The sequence below is a fragment of the Drosophila sechellia genome, chromosome X (genome assembly GCF_004382195.2).
Source record: "Drosophila sechellia strain sech25 chromosome X, ASM438219v1, whole genome shotgun sequence".
Lineage (NCBI taxonomy): Eukaryota > Metazoa > Arthropoda > Insecta > Diptera > Drosophilidae > Drosophila > Drosophila sechellia.
In genome coordinates, this window is record NC_045954.1 from 11,647,209 (window position 1) to 11,664,199 (window position 16,991).

The 16,991-nt window shown below is 43.1% G+C and overlaps 3 protein-coding genes and 1 pseudogene across 4 annotated transcripts; all 4 read right to left on the reverse strand.

The window, feature by feature from the left end:
- Positions 1-309: 309 nt before the first annotated feature.
- LOC116802293 lies at positions 310-1,163 on the reverse strand. The gene is made up of 2 exons (XM_032726303.1): positions 691-1,163; positions 310-603 (listed from the first exon to the last, which is right to left on the reverse strand). Exon 2 carries the CDS (start codon positions 552-554, stop codon positions 342-344), a length of 213 nt encoding a protein of 70 aa, XP_032582194.1. The 5' UTR covers positions 555-603; positions 691-1,163; the 3' UTR covers positions 310-341.
- A 98-nt stretch (positions 1,164-1,261) lies between these two features.
- LOC6620295 lies at positions 1,262-10,876 on the reverse strand. Its single transcript, XM_032726302.1, has 7 exons — positions 10,690-10,876; positions 6,011-6,252; positions 5,273-5,356; positions 5,065-5,202; positions 4,850-4,989; positions 2,592-4,794; positions 1,262-2,508 (listed from the first exon to the last, which is right to left on the reverse strand). Exons 2-7 carry the CDS (start codon positions 6,185-6,187, stop codon positions 2,359-2,361), a joined length of 2,892 nt encoding a protein of 963 aa, XP_032582193.1. The 5' UTR covers positions 6,188-6,252; positions 10,690-10,876; the 3' UTR covers positions 1,262-2,358.
- Positions 10,877-11,474: 598 nt separating this feature from the next.
- On the reverse strand, positions 11,475-12,726 carry LOC6620296 (annotated as a pseudogene).
- Positions 12,727-13,820: 1,094 nt separating this feature from the next.
- LOC6620298 (leucine-rich repeat-containing protein 20) lies at positions 13,821-16,888 on the reverse strand. Of its 2 annotated transcripts, none has more exons than XM_002044470.2 (4): positions 16,367-16,888; positions 14,423-14,566; positions 14,184-14,351; positions 13,821-14,115 (listed from the first exon to the last, which is right to left on the reverse strand). In XM_002044470.2, exons 1-4 carry the CDS (start codon positions 16,650-16,652, stop codon positions 13,964-13,966), a joined length of 750 nt encoding a protein of 249 aa, XP_002044506.1. In that variant the 5' UTR covers positions 16,653-16,888; the 3' UTR covers positions 13,821-13,963. The 2 variants fall into 2 exon arrangements, with proteins under 2 accessions (XP_002044506.1, XP_032581478.1); XM_032725587.1 differs by lacking the exon at positions 16,367-16,888 and adding an exon at positions 14,766-14,964.
- Between the last annotated feature and the right edge of the window lie 103 nt (positions 16,889-16,991).

The following is a 16,991-nucleotide window of genomic DNA, read 5'->3' on the forward strand; positions in this document are numbered from 1 at the left end:
GTTTTGTCGGCTTTAGGGCGTTAGAGTGGGCGTGGCAGAAAGTTTTTTGGCAAATCGATAGAAATTTACAAGACTAATAGAATTAAAAATAAAAAAAATAGAGAAATATGGTTCAAAAAAGTGCCTTCTGCCTGTTGCATACTTTTAAACGTATCTAGTATACCCTACGATCAACGGGTATAAAAATAGGATACACTTAAACTCAAAAACCCAAATCTTAAATAAACAAGGAAACCAATCAAATGTGAACGAATCAGCATAATAAAATACAGTCAAGGTTTTCCCATAAATAATAATACAGTGGTTACCTTAGATTGAACCACTTATAACTTTAACTTTGATTAGCTTAAAAAATATACATATATAGAAATACATATAGCCAGACAAATCAAAAATATGAGAACGCAGCAGCATACTGCAGCCCAGAAAAATAATTGTAGCTTATATTCAATAAATAAATTGTGGGAATAGCTGGCGCAATCCGCAGCATTAACTTTTCCTAAAATATTTCGTCTGTAGTATTGTTCCTGGTTTGAATCGCTGTTGATTTTCATTTTAGAATTAAAGGCGGTCGCACTTAAATTAGATTTGCACAATGTCCACCTATAACACAAAAACGGATTTCAAATATTTGTTATAAAATAACCAACTATGTAATATTTATATCATTTGTGAATTGGCATCACTCACTTTAATTGTCTGCAATTTTTGGATGCAAAAAGCTGTACTAAACAATTACTTAACAGATCGAGATAATTTACGTGTTACCCGCTCGTGTCTCTGAAACGGTTTGAGTTCAGAAAAATGTTGTTTTACTTGAATTGAGCGAGGGCTTCATAAATTTACATTCATTCGCATGTATGTATGTGCATATGTTTGGGCATTTTCCTTAAATTGCGACAGCGAAACAATCAAAAAATGCGCATTCATCATTTAAAATATACACTTGGGAAAATAATTGCATAAACCTTAAAGGTAAATGTTTACAAATCTTGCTATTATTCATTTATTTCATTTTATTCATTTATTTACTTCATTTTATGAATTAAGGTAGCAGAGAAACTGATATATTTTTTTGATTTTGAGCATTTGAATTTGAATATTTAAACACATAAACGTTCAAATTTTGGGTGGTTGCATATCAAACTTAATTTTGCAATTGATGCATTTTTTTCTGATATTATATCTCCTTTTACTCGATTGTGGTGGTATTGAAATGCTTTTAAGAAGTACTTAGAGTTGAAATGAAACCAAGGACGCCTTTGTTAGTGGGTATTTTTATTTATTTATAATTTATTTCAAATTATTTTAGATTATACACATTTTGGAAGGCTTGCCCAGCCAAAAAGCGAATTAAATATGTAAGTTTGTTTATACGGCTGTAGCATGTCGCTTTCGCTGATTTCGCGACAATTATTATTTATCAATTAAACTTATAGTATATGTCTTGGACGGATTAGTACTATGTTACGCGAAAATTGATTATCATGAGAAAGTATATCGTGTGTGCAGCCTGGAAAGGCATCCGATTCATCGTGTATTTGCAATCTACTTGTGTCATTTGTTCAATTAGGATACCCCAACATTAGGCTACTCATATTCAATTCCAATATGCAGTGTATCGAGAAGAATACTAATCAGTAGTAATACTTTTATTTCAAACCTGTGTATGTATCTATCCCAACTACCATAGTGTATATGTATATTTTTAAAGACTGAAGGATCCTCGAATCTGTTCAAAACTCAATCGTGTGCATGTGGCAATTTGTTTATATATACATTTGTAACTAGAAAGTATTGGACTTGCGATCAACTAATTTTGACGATAAGTTGAGAAGTTGTGACTGCTCATACAAATTTCCTATCGAACGGCAGCGTAACATTTAAAGAACACATTTAGCTAGAATTGTAACCATCTGGTTAATTAACTACCCTGCTCTTTTCACTCATCTTTGAACATCTTTGATTAAATGCGAAATCTCAGTTGGGAGTGCAGAACACACGAATCGAATGGAGTTGATACCACTGGGAAATGAATTTCAAAATTACGATAAAAAAAAAAATAATAATCAGAAAACCGAAAACTAAATCATCATACGCTTCGAACTGACAATCAGATTTTTCTTTATAGTGGCTACTTTGTCAGGCAATTGTAATTGGCACGTTTGTTAATTATTGTAAGGTTATTGAGTACTCATGCATATATGACCCATTGATTCGAATTACATGTAAGGGGCATTCTCGAAACTGGCTGAACTGCCCTCGATTACTCGCTCCTGATGGGACAATGGGTGGCTCATCTGGATGTTTTGTGCTATATCGATTGTTAGTTTCAATGGGCGTTGTCTTCCAATCCGTTTACCACTTGCGTGGAGGCAAGGGCATCTCCTTCTCCGCATGGTAGACCCTCCGATGGGTCTCCACGTATTCACTCTGCGTCTGGGTCTGGGACAGCACACGTTCGCCGCTCCTGCCGGTGGCTAAGGCCACTTGATTCGACGACAGGGGCTGCAAAGATTTGATATAGGATGTGCGCATATAGGATCCACGATATGAGAAGTGATTGGGATTCGATTGGAAGGCTGACTCACCTGTCGGGCGCGGCGAGTGTGCGGAGTGCCCTCCGGGGAGGAGACCTCCATCTCGTCGGGCGCAGTCCAGTGCTCGGTGAACTCGCTGGCGGATCGGGCCAGCGAGGGATGGCTGAGGGAGCGGTGGAAGGAGCGCCGATCGTCGTCGTCGTAGTACTGCATCCTGTAGTAGCTGCTGGCGTCGCTCACGTTGTCCGGATGGTCCACCTGGTGCGGGCGCCCAAAGTCGACGGTCACCTCGGACATCGAGCGGAAGTCGTTGTGGTCGGTCTGGTAGGAGGTGCGCGAACTGCGACGCGATCGCTGCATATTGAAGGGTCCGCCAGGTGCCCCGCCAGGTCCTGCGCCTGTCATCAGCATGCCGGACATGCCCGGATCGTTGCGGATGGTCCGCACACTCGATCCACCATCGCTGTCGTACTCGTAGAGCGTGGGCAGCGAGCTGCGACGGGAGCGGGTGTCCCATGGCTGCGGTGATGCCTTCTTGCCGCGCCTTGGCGTGCGCATCTCCACGTCGGGATCATCGTCGCCGGGCGGAGCCAGGATGCGAATGATCACGTCCCAGGTCTGTGGCTCGAACATGCGCTCGTACCGGGTGTCCTGACGAATCCGCTCGAAGTCCTCCCTCACCACCGCCTCGGTGAGCATGGTGCGCAGCGAGGATTGGGTGGTGATGATCTCCTTCCACTTGGCCCGATCGTCGTAGGTCAGATTGTGCACGGAGCTCACGTCGTCTTGGCCCACCTCCGACATCTCGGGCTCCTCTAGGATACGGATCAGCACGTCCCAGTTGGGCACATCCTTGTCCTGTGGCGGCACCTCGATCGGCTTCATGTTGCCCACCAGCTCCGGACTGGTGAGCTTTAGCTTGTTGTCGTGGATCTGAGCTGGTAGCTCCGCCGGCGGCAGACTGAGCTCGCTGCGCTCCATCTTGGGCGTAAGGGTCAGTCCAGAGGCACTGGATATGTCCGAGAAGTTCTCCCACAGCTGCTGCTCCCGGTCGCCAGGATAGTTGCGCACCCGCACATCGAACTTGGGATCCACTTGCGGTGGTGGTGGTGGCGGCGGCAGTGGTGCCCTCGGCTTGCTCTTGTACTCCGTGACCCTACGCTTGTGGCTCTCGATGTCTTCGATTGTCTTCTTTTCAGTCACCGTGCGCAGGTAGACATCGTCGACGGTGTGCGAGGTCACCGGTGGCTCCAACGCCGGCATGAATTCATCCTCGTAATAGTGCATCGTTTCCACAGTCATGTCAGGTGCCTCAGAGGACAAGTCCGTGATCTCACTGGGCGCCGGGCCGTCGGTGTAATCGGACCAGGTCTCTGGGCGACCATCCACCACCTCGTGATGGGTTCGTGTGTACACGGAGAACTTGGGTTCGACGACAGCCGGCGGCGGGAGGGGAATAGATTGGGGTGCTTGCGGTGCTGGATGGAGTTCGGGAACATAGGTGAACTGCGAGTGCATCGTCTCGACCTGCGGCGGCAGGGAGTCCATGGTGAGCACGCTCTCGCGATCCTCGTAGGCCTCCATGATGGTCGAAAGATTGTTGCGATCCGGACGCAAAGTGGCCACACTCTCCGTATCCGAGGTCACTGGGGATGGAGGTGGGGGTGGTGACTTCTTCACGCGCACTTGGACATCGAATTTGGGCGAATCCACGGCGGCCACTGCCTCCTGTATGGGAATCGAGTGGCGGGTCACCGAGGTGGTGGTCAACACCGCATTCGCGGACGGCATCTCCTGAGCCGGAGCATAGTGATCACTGTAGATGCTGGAGGTTTCGTGGACAAAGGCGCGATTCTCGAAGCTACCCGCTGAGCTAAAGGGCAGTGATCTCGTATCGATCTCCTCGATCTCCGAGTGCGATTCACTGGGATAGTCGGAGGGTATCAGTGCACCTTCGCTGCCCGAAGAGCTGTATACTGCCTGCAGGGCGGCATGGGCTCTGGGGATCTTGACGCCCTCGAACGCACTGATGTTACCCACACTGCTGCCACTCAGCTTGGTGATCTCCGATCCGCTGCCCATGCTCATCGGCAGGCGACGTACCACCGGAATTGACCGACTGCGCAGACAGTAGTAGGAAACGGCGAGTCCCAGAAGGAGGAGCGTGAGGAACATGATGGCGCAGATGATCATCAGGATCTGGATGCTCTTCAGCGGCGGCTGCAGCACAGAACTGGTGGCGATCGGGTTCAGGCTGTGGAGGAGCATAGATAGTATCCAAGCAGATAGGTTCGGATTGAAGGACTTACATTGGAGCCGGCAGTGCAGGTGGAAGCGAGGGAACTGGAGGTGGATAGCGGCAGACTATCGTGATGATCTCGTCGCCGTCCATTTCCAGATTGGCGTGGAATCGAACAATGATGTTGTTGGTGAACACACGGGTGGGGTTCTATAGAGGAGAATGGAATAACCAAGACTCAGATCCATCTGCAAGGTATGTAGCTGTCGCCCTGAAGATACTCACCTGGATGGTACCGCATCCCTTGAGCGGCAACTCGAGTCGGTAGCTGAGGGCTCCCTTTCCACTAACGCGGCACGCACTACTGCGATCATAGTCAGCCTGGATAATGCCATGGAACGGATCGTTGAACTTGAGATCAACCTGTTTGGGGGAAAAGCTTAGTTAATTGCGGCTTTGGGATGGGGTAATCCTCGAAAGGAGATCCAATTACCTGCATGGAACCGGCGGCGCAATTGAGAGCGGCCTTCGTTCGGTTGAGGAAAATCAGTGGACTGATGTCGTCCAGTTTGGTAACCTTTAAGAAAGTATAGTAGTTTTTAAAGCCATATTTTTGCATCTCCGAGAATTCCGTTTGGTATTTCCATAAACAATATAAAACCTCCTCCATATGCCCAATAATAATTCCCATATAAACGTATAAGCTTTGACTTTCCACAAAAAACTAACTAGGTGGCTAGGTTCATGCATATTTAATGGCCACTTTCTGCCGTGCTCGTGCTCCATTTCGATCCAAGACAATGGGCCTGGGATTTTCCCTAGGATCTGTGCAACTGGCTCTGTGGCGAACCGAGCATCCATTGTGAGTGTGGACCCCACTTCCATCGGAAGTACAGTTGAATATGGAGCCCAAAGTTACTGATATAACACTAGCTTATAAAACGGAAAGATGAAAATGCATCGCTAACATATCTTTAATTTGTGGTTGCAGTTGCATTTCCTCATTAAAACCATTGCATTTCCTTTCTTTAGCCCATTAGCGATGTATCTATTCTTTTCAGCTGCGATTAAGCCCAGTCTTGGATGCAGTTTTCGACATTGACGTCCGTTTAAATGGATAAACTGGCCACGCTTGATGGATGGCACAGCCATGACGCCCCACCTGGCCCCAACTGGCAATTCCAAGGGCGTTAAACCGAGCGAATGGAGTGCGGTTGGAGTGATCACTCACCTTGCCGTCCAGTGTCGCCTCCTCGGGCAATCCGTTGGTGGTGTAGTTACCGCTGTCTCCATGCTGCACGTAATTGGACTGGGCCGCCGTCTGGCCGGCGAGGCAAATCAGCAGGAGAGCGGCCAGCAGGCCATGCCGTCCTCTTTTGGCCAAGAGTGGCCCTTGGTCCGAGCTCATTTCGGTTGGCAGTTCCACGCGGGGCTCTCCAGAGCCAGAAAAACAGACAAAACGTGGGGTTCGGGCTGTGAAAAAGAAAGCTCAATTAGGGTTTTCCCTTAAAGGAATGGAATAAAAAATAAGAAGTCATGATGTTATCTTTCTCTTTAGATATAAAATAGTTACGTATTCCAAATGGCATACCCATAAAGCGTACAACATGACGTATGCGTGATAAACATCTAATACGACCTGTGTACCATAAGAAGTTCTATCTTTCTCCTAGACTTTCGCGGAACTTCAAAGTAGCTCTGTTAAACAACTGAGCATAAATCAGATAGTTGAAGTGCATAATTTATTGCCATCGCAAAGGGTACCGTTCAGTTGAACCATCATCCGAGTCTTTGAATAAGCTACCTCCACCTCGCCCATTGTATTTATTTTGCTTTTGGCTTTTGGCGGCCTTCTGTCAACGACCTTCGCCCCAAATATCGCGATACGGAGATACATAGATACATGGATACCTAGGCACATACACATATGTATGTGATTCATGTGGAGCACGGCTTAGCTATAAAGCCAAGAACCAATTTTCAAGCGGCTTTTGCTGCGATCTGAGTTCTTTTGTATCTTTTTTCACTTTGCCTTCAATTTTGACTTTGATGGACAAGCGTGGACCGTCGCAGATGAACAGATGTTCGATGCGAAGATTGATAGGTCAGCCAACTTGGTATTTGAAGAGATTTGCGACTGCCATACGCAGATTACACTGGCAAACACAAAATACACAATGATACAGCAGCACTTTTGCCGCAGAAAGAAATATCTTTACTTGGATGCTGATAATTTGGTTTTCTCATCCAGTTTATTTATTTATGCACGCCATGCCATCCACTTACACTTATTGCATAAAAGCGTCTGGGCTCACGCAATGCTGACAAGACAAGAGATTCGATGTAGAAGTTGAGGCCATTGGTAGACCAATATAGACAGACACCTACGACAATTTAGCCATATTTGTCACAGGCACTCGCCTTGAAGCGGATCTCCATCCATCTGCCGACTGCATTGCGACAAAGCAAAGCAAAGCACAAGCAAAGCACAAGCAGAGCAAAAGCAGAGACTAAGCAAAGCAAAAGCAGAGCCAGTTCGAGTCGATCCAAGACAAAAGTGTAGCGAAAAACCAGCAATGGCAGTGGCTAAAACTCTACTACTCCGATATAAGCTTACCACTTTTAGCAAGAACGGGTTTTTCACTCAGCCAACCAACACAAGGCACAACACAGTTTCAGCAGACAGATTCAGATACGACGAAGCTCGGCTACAGCCACAGATACAGATACATTGGCTGGGCAAAAAGCTGGGCACGTAGGAGCGGATTTTGGCCACAGCCCTGGCAAGGTAACTTAATGGTACACCTGGGCCACAATCCTGTTCCAGCCGCTCGATTTAAGCCATACAGCACTCGAACTGCACTGGAAATGCATGTACTTGTCAAGGTTGCTGTCGCGTTTCAATAGACAAACTTTGTTATCATTCGAGTGACTCACGAAGCTGGCTTAAATAGGCGCAAAGAACTTGTTTTTGGTTCCACCGGAAACCCTCTATTTGACTGCCCATTTCAAACGGAACTTGAAATATATTATATATATGATTTCTCTAAACTCTGATCTTTAAAATCCCGTGTTTTTGAATTTCGCTTGAACAGCTAAGCTTTTAAGCTGAGTTATTTTATATATTCATATGTACATACATATATACTATATTTTATGGGGGCTGTAAGTGCAGTCAACCGGAAAAATTCTAAGGTCCTATGAGATAAGATGTTGACTCAATCATTAAAAATGCAATGAGTCAGTTGAATGCGCCGAAGGGTTTTCTTATTCATTTTTCACAAAGGTAATTGCGCGATGAAGCATATAAGTAAACATAGAAACCTATTTATGTTTCTTTTTTTTAGTTGTTTAAATGTATAATAAGTAAGATATCGCTTTCTGAAATATATCGTTTTTTTTTATTTATGAGTATCTTTTTAAATGTACCTTATATGAATAAAATAACAACCAAAATATTTAAAATCTTCCCCAGTTGGAAAATAAAATATGAGCTCACAACTTTGAATACTTTCCACCAAATAAAGAGTTTTTTTTATGTTACTATCCTAATTGCACCGGAAAAATCATAAAAAGTTTTCTAGTTTTATTTTCGTGTACGTGAGGCCGCGCAAAAAATCGCAATTAATTGGATTAGTGTTCTTTCTCATGTAAAAATTTCGGCACACACATCGAAACACACGTGTATGTGCAGCACACCTTTAGCCATGTAAGTGGTTATGTACATATGTATGTATGTATATATGTATCTTTTGTATGCAGCTTCACAGGCACACTCGCACACCAGCACACACATACACCAACCAACACTGGGAGACCAGAAGGTATCTGTAGGATAGGTTCGCATTGTCGCTCAGTTGGAAAAAACTGGTATTTTGACTGGTCGCTCGCTCCGAGTCTCAAACACCCCTGGTAGCTCCACCATGCTCCACAATACTCCGCACACCGCTCCCTCCAGATCCGAGCTATGGTTTAATGATTACGCGACGAACGAGAGTTGGCAAGGCATGAGTGCCAGTTGAAATACAAGTGCACCGAGAGAAATAACAGAGCACATTCTTGAAATCTAATCTATTCTATTTCCTTCTTTACACTGGATTGTAAAATTAACTTATACTTTTCATATTATATTTAATTTTATAATAATATTGACAGAACCCTGGCAGAATTACAAATTAGTAAACTTCTTTTATAGATTTTTGCTCGGTGTACGCCAGGTATGTATCGCGAACTCGGGCTGCGCATGCGCTGTGCGCTTATTGAGCCGTCCCAACCGCTCTTCGCCGCCCCGCATCGCTGCCTCTCTTTCGCGCCCCAAAGACGAGCTTGCCTCATCGAAATGCGTAAGCATCGGAGACACTGCTCGGCGTTTGGTGTTCAAGCTCTGGAAAACAACAGCTTCAACGGCGGCGTTTCGACAGCATTCCAACTGGGCGATACCCACGCATTAGCCATGAATACTCGTACCTCCTGGTGTACAATCAGCACTGAAAATCTGCTGCCTGGTAACTACTAGATTCTGGTTTGGCACACGTTTTACCTTCTTAAGTGGTGCAGTGGCGAAACTGGACTATACTTGTCCTATACTTGCAACATATTTGGTTGCAACCATCTTATATAATCCAATAAGTACCCATATCATGATATTCGTTTTAATTGCTATCCATTCGATATGTCTATGCTTCTAGTGAAACCATTGGTACCTTGCTCTATTTGAAGAAGTTTTAAGGTACCATACAGTATAATGTACCTTTAAAGAATTCTAAGCCAGTTCTAATTGTCTTTTAGACACCAATTACTAGATGACTTGTAGAATATGTTAATGCAGAATCTAACTGCTAGAGTGCCATTTAAGAGCACAAAAGAATGCACTTCCAAAAGCCATTCCAGCTAATCGATTCAAATTCGGCCAAGAGCTAATTGAAGTGCAGCGACTTAAGAGCCCCATAAGCCCAGTGGCATCCGTCCACGAAAAATAGCAGTCGTCACGATGGCGATAACAATTAAATTTGATGAAATCATCAAGGCGGTGAGAACTCTCCATTCTGCCACACTTCCGCACACGATCAGATACAATTGAGTGGAGTGGAGTGGAGTGAAGTGAAACTTTCTCGGATCAGAATCAAACGCCATTTATTCTGCCAGGGGATTACTGTACCTTACTTTTGATCCCTTCTTTTCATTTGTCTGGCAGGGAAAGCCAAAGATTGGTTCTTTTGTGAATGGACCTGCCTCGATTGGAAACAGGGCGCCATTGTCCACTTGACCGCACACTGCCTATTCGAAATGTTAAGCTTTTCAATTTTTCTATTTGCGGCCGAGAATCGTATCCACCATTCCACTGGGTTAGGATTAGTAATGCGAATTCCTGGAAGACCGACGACGATGATTTATATTCAGTACCCAGAAGGCATCTCAACTGAGAAGGCGTCACACACACCTATCTCAAACTCAATTGAGTTGCAGCACAACACATTTCGATGTTTGTTTTTTTGTTTACGTGTTAGCACAGTTGCATTATTGAACAACTTAAACAATGATCTTGTGTTTTTAGAAGGTTGGTGTGTTTAGGCGATTAGCTTGTACTTTTAATGGGCCATCATATCGTAAGCCGTCTTTTTTTTATCAGACTATAACACTACTTGGGTCATTATAGTTTTTCTGGTTACCAACTTAAAAACTTAAAACACTCAAAAAAATAAAACCAAACGTAGTTTCACAGACGAATGTTATTCACAAATGTTGTTTTCTATGCCATTTTCAAATGCTGTTTGCAAGTTGGGGTATTCAAATTAGCCACGAAGAGAGGCAGAGCTTTCGCAAGTGTATTACGGGAAATAGATATGCAAATAACAAAAACTACAACTTAAACGAAATATGAAACAAAACAAAAAAAACGCTGGTATATACTTTTTCCGTTTGAGTCGCGCTTCGACGTCTGGTTGATTTTGGATTTACTAAATGCCGATTTGTTTCTCTTCTGGCTTTTCTCACTATACTTTTTTTTTTTTGGAATTTTGTGTGATCTGAGACCAGACTTGTCTCTAACACTTGTCCGTGCCCGAACGCGCTCTAGTGGATTACTGGCTGGCGACTGACTGTTTGCTTTGGGCCAGACTGGTTGGATCGGCCTTCTCGGCCCACAGCTTTTGAGCCAAGCTCCCAAGTCGCCAAGTTGCCAGTTAGCCAGGTTGCCCGGTTGCCGAGCTGCGGCTGTCTCCCCCCGCCAAACAGCTCTCTGGCTCTCTGGCTCTCTGGCTCTCTCTGTGGCTCTCTCTGTGGCTCTCTCTTTGGCTCGACGGAGATGATCATCTAGCTATAACGAGCGTTTTCTTAACCGAAGATGTCTAAAAGTATGCTCTAACTGGGCTTTGTTTCTCATAACTTGGCTAGAAATGGCATACAGCCGAAGTAATAACTGTTTTGAACAGCCAATTATGATTGCTAACAATGACGGATTTAGGCAAATTAATTTTTTCGGCATTTTATTAAGGCTTCATTACCAATAAAAAACATTCCTTAAATTCCTCTGCTCCACTGAGATCAGGTGCTACTACAAGTTATAACAATTACCATGTAAGCTGGGTATTTGAAGCTTCGGTTTGCTGCACGACCCGCCAACATTTATTTATAAATAAGTTTGCACATTGTTGATGTGCAGGATTAACAGCCTCCCAGATCAAAAACATTTCTAATTTGCGTTCGATGAATTGTTTTTATATTGTGTTTATACAGACAAGGACAAGCGAATTGTTAATATCGGGCAAAACGATGAAATCCTTTCGTACAACGGGACCGGTACCATCGATTTGATAGCTATACTATTTAACCCGTTGGCAAAATGTCAAATGTTGAAGGAGGCTTGATGTTCGTTTCCCAGCTGCGTTGCAAAATTTGTTAGTTAATGCAAAAGAAATAGGACAGTATAATTACTTACTTTGATGCGTTAAACGGTAGTTTTGCCATTACTTTCATGTCGTTACAAAAGGTAATGTGGCGTGGCTGCTAGCACCTGTATCAGCAGGATGGCAATTAATTTGGTTTATGGCTTAAAAGTGGGACGTTCCTAGACTTAGCAACTGCACTCTGTTCGTGTAGGTATCTTGTATCTGTTTGACTTGCATGGCAGTATGATTATTCGTTTGGTTTGCAAGGCAGTATGATTTTCTGTATGTGTGCGTCTAGAAAACAAAAAGATTTGTATTTTTTTTTCTAGTTTCTCACTTTTTAAAAATTCATTCTTTTTTCAAACTTCAACTTCAAACATTCAACTCACACGTCGCTGCGTGCTGCGTGGTCAGTTTCGGCACAGAGATATTCACCATAATAATTTTCACTACTGCCGGCGTTCGCCCTCCAACTCGCCGCAGATGCTGTCGCTGATTTTGCCCGGATCAATCCCGGGCAAGCCGCACAAACATGCTGTGGGCGGCCAAGCGCTTGGCTATCTTCTTGGTCGTGCCCTTGCCCATCACGCGGTGCTCGAGTACCGAACAAGCGATCGTAAAGACCCGCTCGTGGGGCAGACCCACTTCCGCTTCCGTTTCATACAACGGTGGTGGCCATCGCAGTTGCACGCACATTTCCTGCAGCATGCCAATCGGATTTCCCATGGTCCCCTCGCCGGCATCTCCTCCGCCCGTGGCATTCGCATTGCGAAGTCACTGACGGACCAGCGGAGCTGCTAGGCGATTCCGGCAGCTGCGCGCCGCTCAGCTTGTCGATGACCGCACGGTCCGCCGCATTCTTGGCCGCCTCCTTCGAGCGTCCTGCACCCATGGCCGTAAAGGGCGTATCATTGACCTTAAAGGACACGCGAAACCGGAAGGTCGGCTTATGTAGGGCGCCCTCGATCTGGACAAGTTCATAGCCGGGAGTAATTCCCCGTCGGCTTAGCAGCTCTTGCAGAATGCTGACGTTTTTTGTTTTGCTTGTACAATTTGTAGCTTAGCAATTACACAATAATTTGGAAATTTTTAGATTTTTCGTTCCGAAACGAGTTGTGCTCCAGACGAGCTCTGGTGGCAAACTGAATATATTTCGGGTCGGGCAGGGGTACATGGATTTGACAGCTCCGTTTGTTCGATGAAATTAGATCCAAGGACAATGTGATCAGTTGCCATCTACAAGGTATAACATTCCATATTTGGGCCATTCCTTTCCATATTCTTTACTCCTAGTTACCAATACAAACCATCCCTATCACTTTTTGACGGACTTTGTTAAATAAATTTTGAAATATTTAAGAACCAAGAATTTCCACTTTTAAGTTTGAAATTTCAATGCGAGCTCAACGAGGCATGGCATTCCAAAAAAAATGTTGTTCTTTTACGGAAAATCAGGAACCAACTTTTGTTAGCTGTAATTTGGCTACTAAAGCTAACTTGGCTCATCACTGGGTAACTATTGGCCGTCCCTCTCTTTCTCGTGCTATCGTAATTTGAGCTCTGGTTTCGGCTTAAGCCTCGTTTACCATTGCTGGTTCAGCGTATTTCAACCATATTTTAGTTGAAAAACCTTAAGCTTGCACATTTTTCCCACACATTTTCAGAGTCACTAGAAAATAAATGAGCTGCATATATAGATTTCGTAATGTAACAAAGAAATTTAAAGTATAATCGGCAAGTATTCGTTAATATATGTGTATATATATTGTAATTTTGCCCAGTGTATCTTTTATTGAGCTATCGATCTGCACTCTCTCAAGCTCCAAATGTCTCTCCCCACCTAAACATCAAGCTTTTGGGTTCAAAAGCTTATGCTTCTAGTAAAAAGCTTCGCATTTAACCAATTTCCAATGATTTTGACCAAAAAGTGCATTCCACAATAATTAGATCAAGCTTGTTGACCAAATTTTTCCATTTCACAAAACTCTTTTTTAGGAATTTACCTGTGGGCTATAACTTCTATCCAATTCTATTAAAATATCTTTACATATATTGTCTAACTAATTTGAACTAGACATTAAAATAATACATTATAACTTTACTAATGCATAGCATTTCCCAGAACGATTTGCGCCGAATTTCATAACACATGGGTGGGTTTTTGATAAATATATATATAGATTTTATAAACAGAATAAATAAGTTGAAGGAGGGCCGTTTAGGGCGCTCTCTTTCGAGATAACGAGAGATTTGTGTGTGCTGTGTTGGAAAATGGATGGACAGGACATGCATCCGGTTTACCAGTCGTCATCGACATCCTTGGAGATCTCAAGGAGGAAGGGGGTCTTGAAGTTCTGCAGCTTTCGTCGGCAGTTTCTGCTCAGCGGATTATTGCGAAGATCAACGAGGGCCAAATTGTCACTGGTAATTGCCTCATCGGTATCAATTTCTAGTGGATTCAACGTACTTGGATCATTAGGTATTCCACAAATGGACGGTTTTTGTTTTTAGACTTACCCAAAATGGCATTGTTCTGGGCATCCAGACTGGCAAGACTCTGAAGCTTAAAGACTACTTGTGGCAAAACGATGAACGAGTTGTTCGAGATATTCAGCTTGGTTAGCGCAGACAAGCTGGCAAATTCTTCTGGCAGCCTCGAAAGTTTGTTGTGTGACAAATTAAGATCTGGAAAGGGATAAACGATTTGTAATTTAAACATAAGAATATATTTTATATATTATTGTTGGGCAACCCACCTGTGATGGTGCTAAACTTTTGCGAAAACTTGGGCGAAACGCTTTTGAGCACATTGCCACTGAGATTGCAGGTGATCAACTCTGTGTTTCGCATAAGATGATACACTGCATCTGGAATTTGCATCAGTTCACAGCTCGAAAGATCTGAAAGAACCGAAATGTATACGAGTGGTAAATAACCTTCAGATATGGATAACTGAAACAATAATACTGGGTTCAAGAACAGAATGCATGCAAAAATAGCTTTTTGCCATTAAAAAGCTATCATCCAACATAGTTCTTTAAGATCGCAATGTATGGGTTATGGTTACATTGATTTGGCTTATATCTCACGAACTCCTACCTAAATGAGCACTCTCGTTGGCATTCTCACAACGCTCAATCACCCTAACCACCAAGTGCGCCATCTCCAAGTTTCCATGCGATCTCCTCGATTACTACCGATCGCAACCAGCCTTATCACTATACCTATATGTATATATGTATATATAACTTCACGATTCTCTTTGTGTTCGCTCACAGCCGAATTGGTCAACACTGAACACATGAATGGAACTGACTAAATATAAATACATACATTTCCCCATCTGCGCACGCAACTTATTATGCGAAAAGAGCGCCGATATCGGGCGACTCTCTATACTCTAAATGCTCTATACAGTTATAGTGACTCACGATCGCGAAAGCTTTTCGTCGATTTTCGAGTATAAGAGCGAGAGAAAGACTCTGTTTGCTTCGCGGAAACTGCGTTTGTCCACACTGGGAAATTGCGATGTGTTTTCTTTTTGGGGAAAACCAATGAAGTAAAATTGAAAACAAAAACATTGATTTACAACATCTTACAAAGAGTGCCGTTGTATTATTTGTATGTTTTAAAAGCAGAAGCACTCGTAAACATATTAATAGAGTATTTCTGAGAAAAACATTTTTTTTAATGTTTTCGGTTCATGGAAAACGAAAACTAAATAAATACTCCGTTCTTTTTACGTTGCGTTAGGATGTGATATGTACCATTACAAAAATGCCTTAGCATTAAAAATAAGTGCATACATTTAATACATTTTAGTTATTTAAAGTTGCATTGTTTTTAGAAATATTTCTACTGAAATTCATGTGACCCTTACTTTTATAGCAATTAGTTTATAGCATCGTAAATGTTGCCTTACTACGCTATTAAATTGAAACAAATTGCTCAAAGTTAAGACTCTCAGATACCCTTTAAGACAAACAGTTACCAAAGTTTGGCTACACTTCTTATATCAGTTGTGCTAATAATAATAATAAGCTAATACTAATTGCCGATCTTTTGGAACGAACGTATTCTTAAGATTTCTATAACAATTCCTTCGTTATTTAAGAGTTTGAATCGAGGGATCTCGGTCTTTGATTTCATTCATCATCACAACAAATAACCCTGAAGAATAGCTGAAGGCAAATCTGCGTAGAATCGTAGAATCGCAGAATGAAATCGTTTGGGGGTTAATGTCTGGGCAATAATTAACACACCCACTGCCACTTATCGCGCCCATTGATAATTTACCTTTCTTTGTTAACCGATGGGAATTCGTGGCAACAATCTGGTAAAACAATGCAATACCAATATATATGTACATACGTAGTAGAATCGCAATCGGCAGAGACGCACTTTCATCGGCAATTTGTGCGGGGAGTGTTCTTTTCGGATTGGTAATGCCCCTCAATTATAAACAAATTGTCGGCCTTTGTAAGGGGAAGTCGGTGCGCAATAACTGAAATTGGCAATTGGCCAATTGTCCATACTACGACCTATATACGAATTTGTGCATATATGGAAGGAATAAACAGAACCCGTATAGTAGTTGCAACTGCGCCACAAGCAAAAATGACTGATTCACGAATACACATACCTATGTATGTGCTATATGCATAAATAATATAATTATAATTATATTAACCATAACTTACCCAGCTTGTGATTCTCCTTGGCGTCCTCGCACCGCTGAACCACCCGGATAACTCCTTGTCCAGCGATCGGGGGGCAGGTAACGATTCCGCCGATCCTCGCTATATGCGGCGGAATACTCGGATCGTCCGATAGTCCGGACTCCTCGCTGGGATCCTCACTGGAGATGTTGGTGTTCCGGTTGTCGTTGCCGTCGTTGGGACCGTTGTTGCCATTATTACTACCATTATTACCACCATTATTACCACCGTTCGGGATGTTTGTTATGTCGTTGCCAAATGGCCGCATCTTTTGTTTTTTTTCTTTTTTTTTTTGCGATTGGTTTGAACTAGTCTTTGGTGTGGGTATATTTTAATTTGGCTTTGTCCACTGGGTTATCACTCGAAAAAAATATGTGTGTTTTTGTATTTGCAATCGAGCAAGTGTGGCAAGTGCGATTGGTTCAAGATATATCTTTCCTATTATTTGGATTGTTTAAACGCGAGCTACTTCGCAGCCAACTGAACGTGACTATCTTCCGCATTGAAATATTGAAAATGCTTTTTACTTTCGGTTTTTATAGCACAAAGAAGAAAGAAAAGCTGCGCATAACAAAACAAATGAAAAATAAAATGGGAAGAAAAGCAG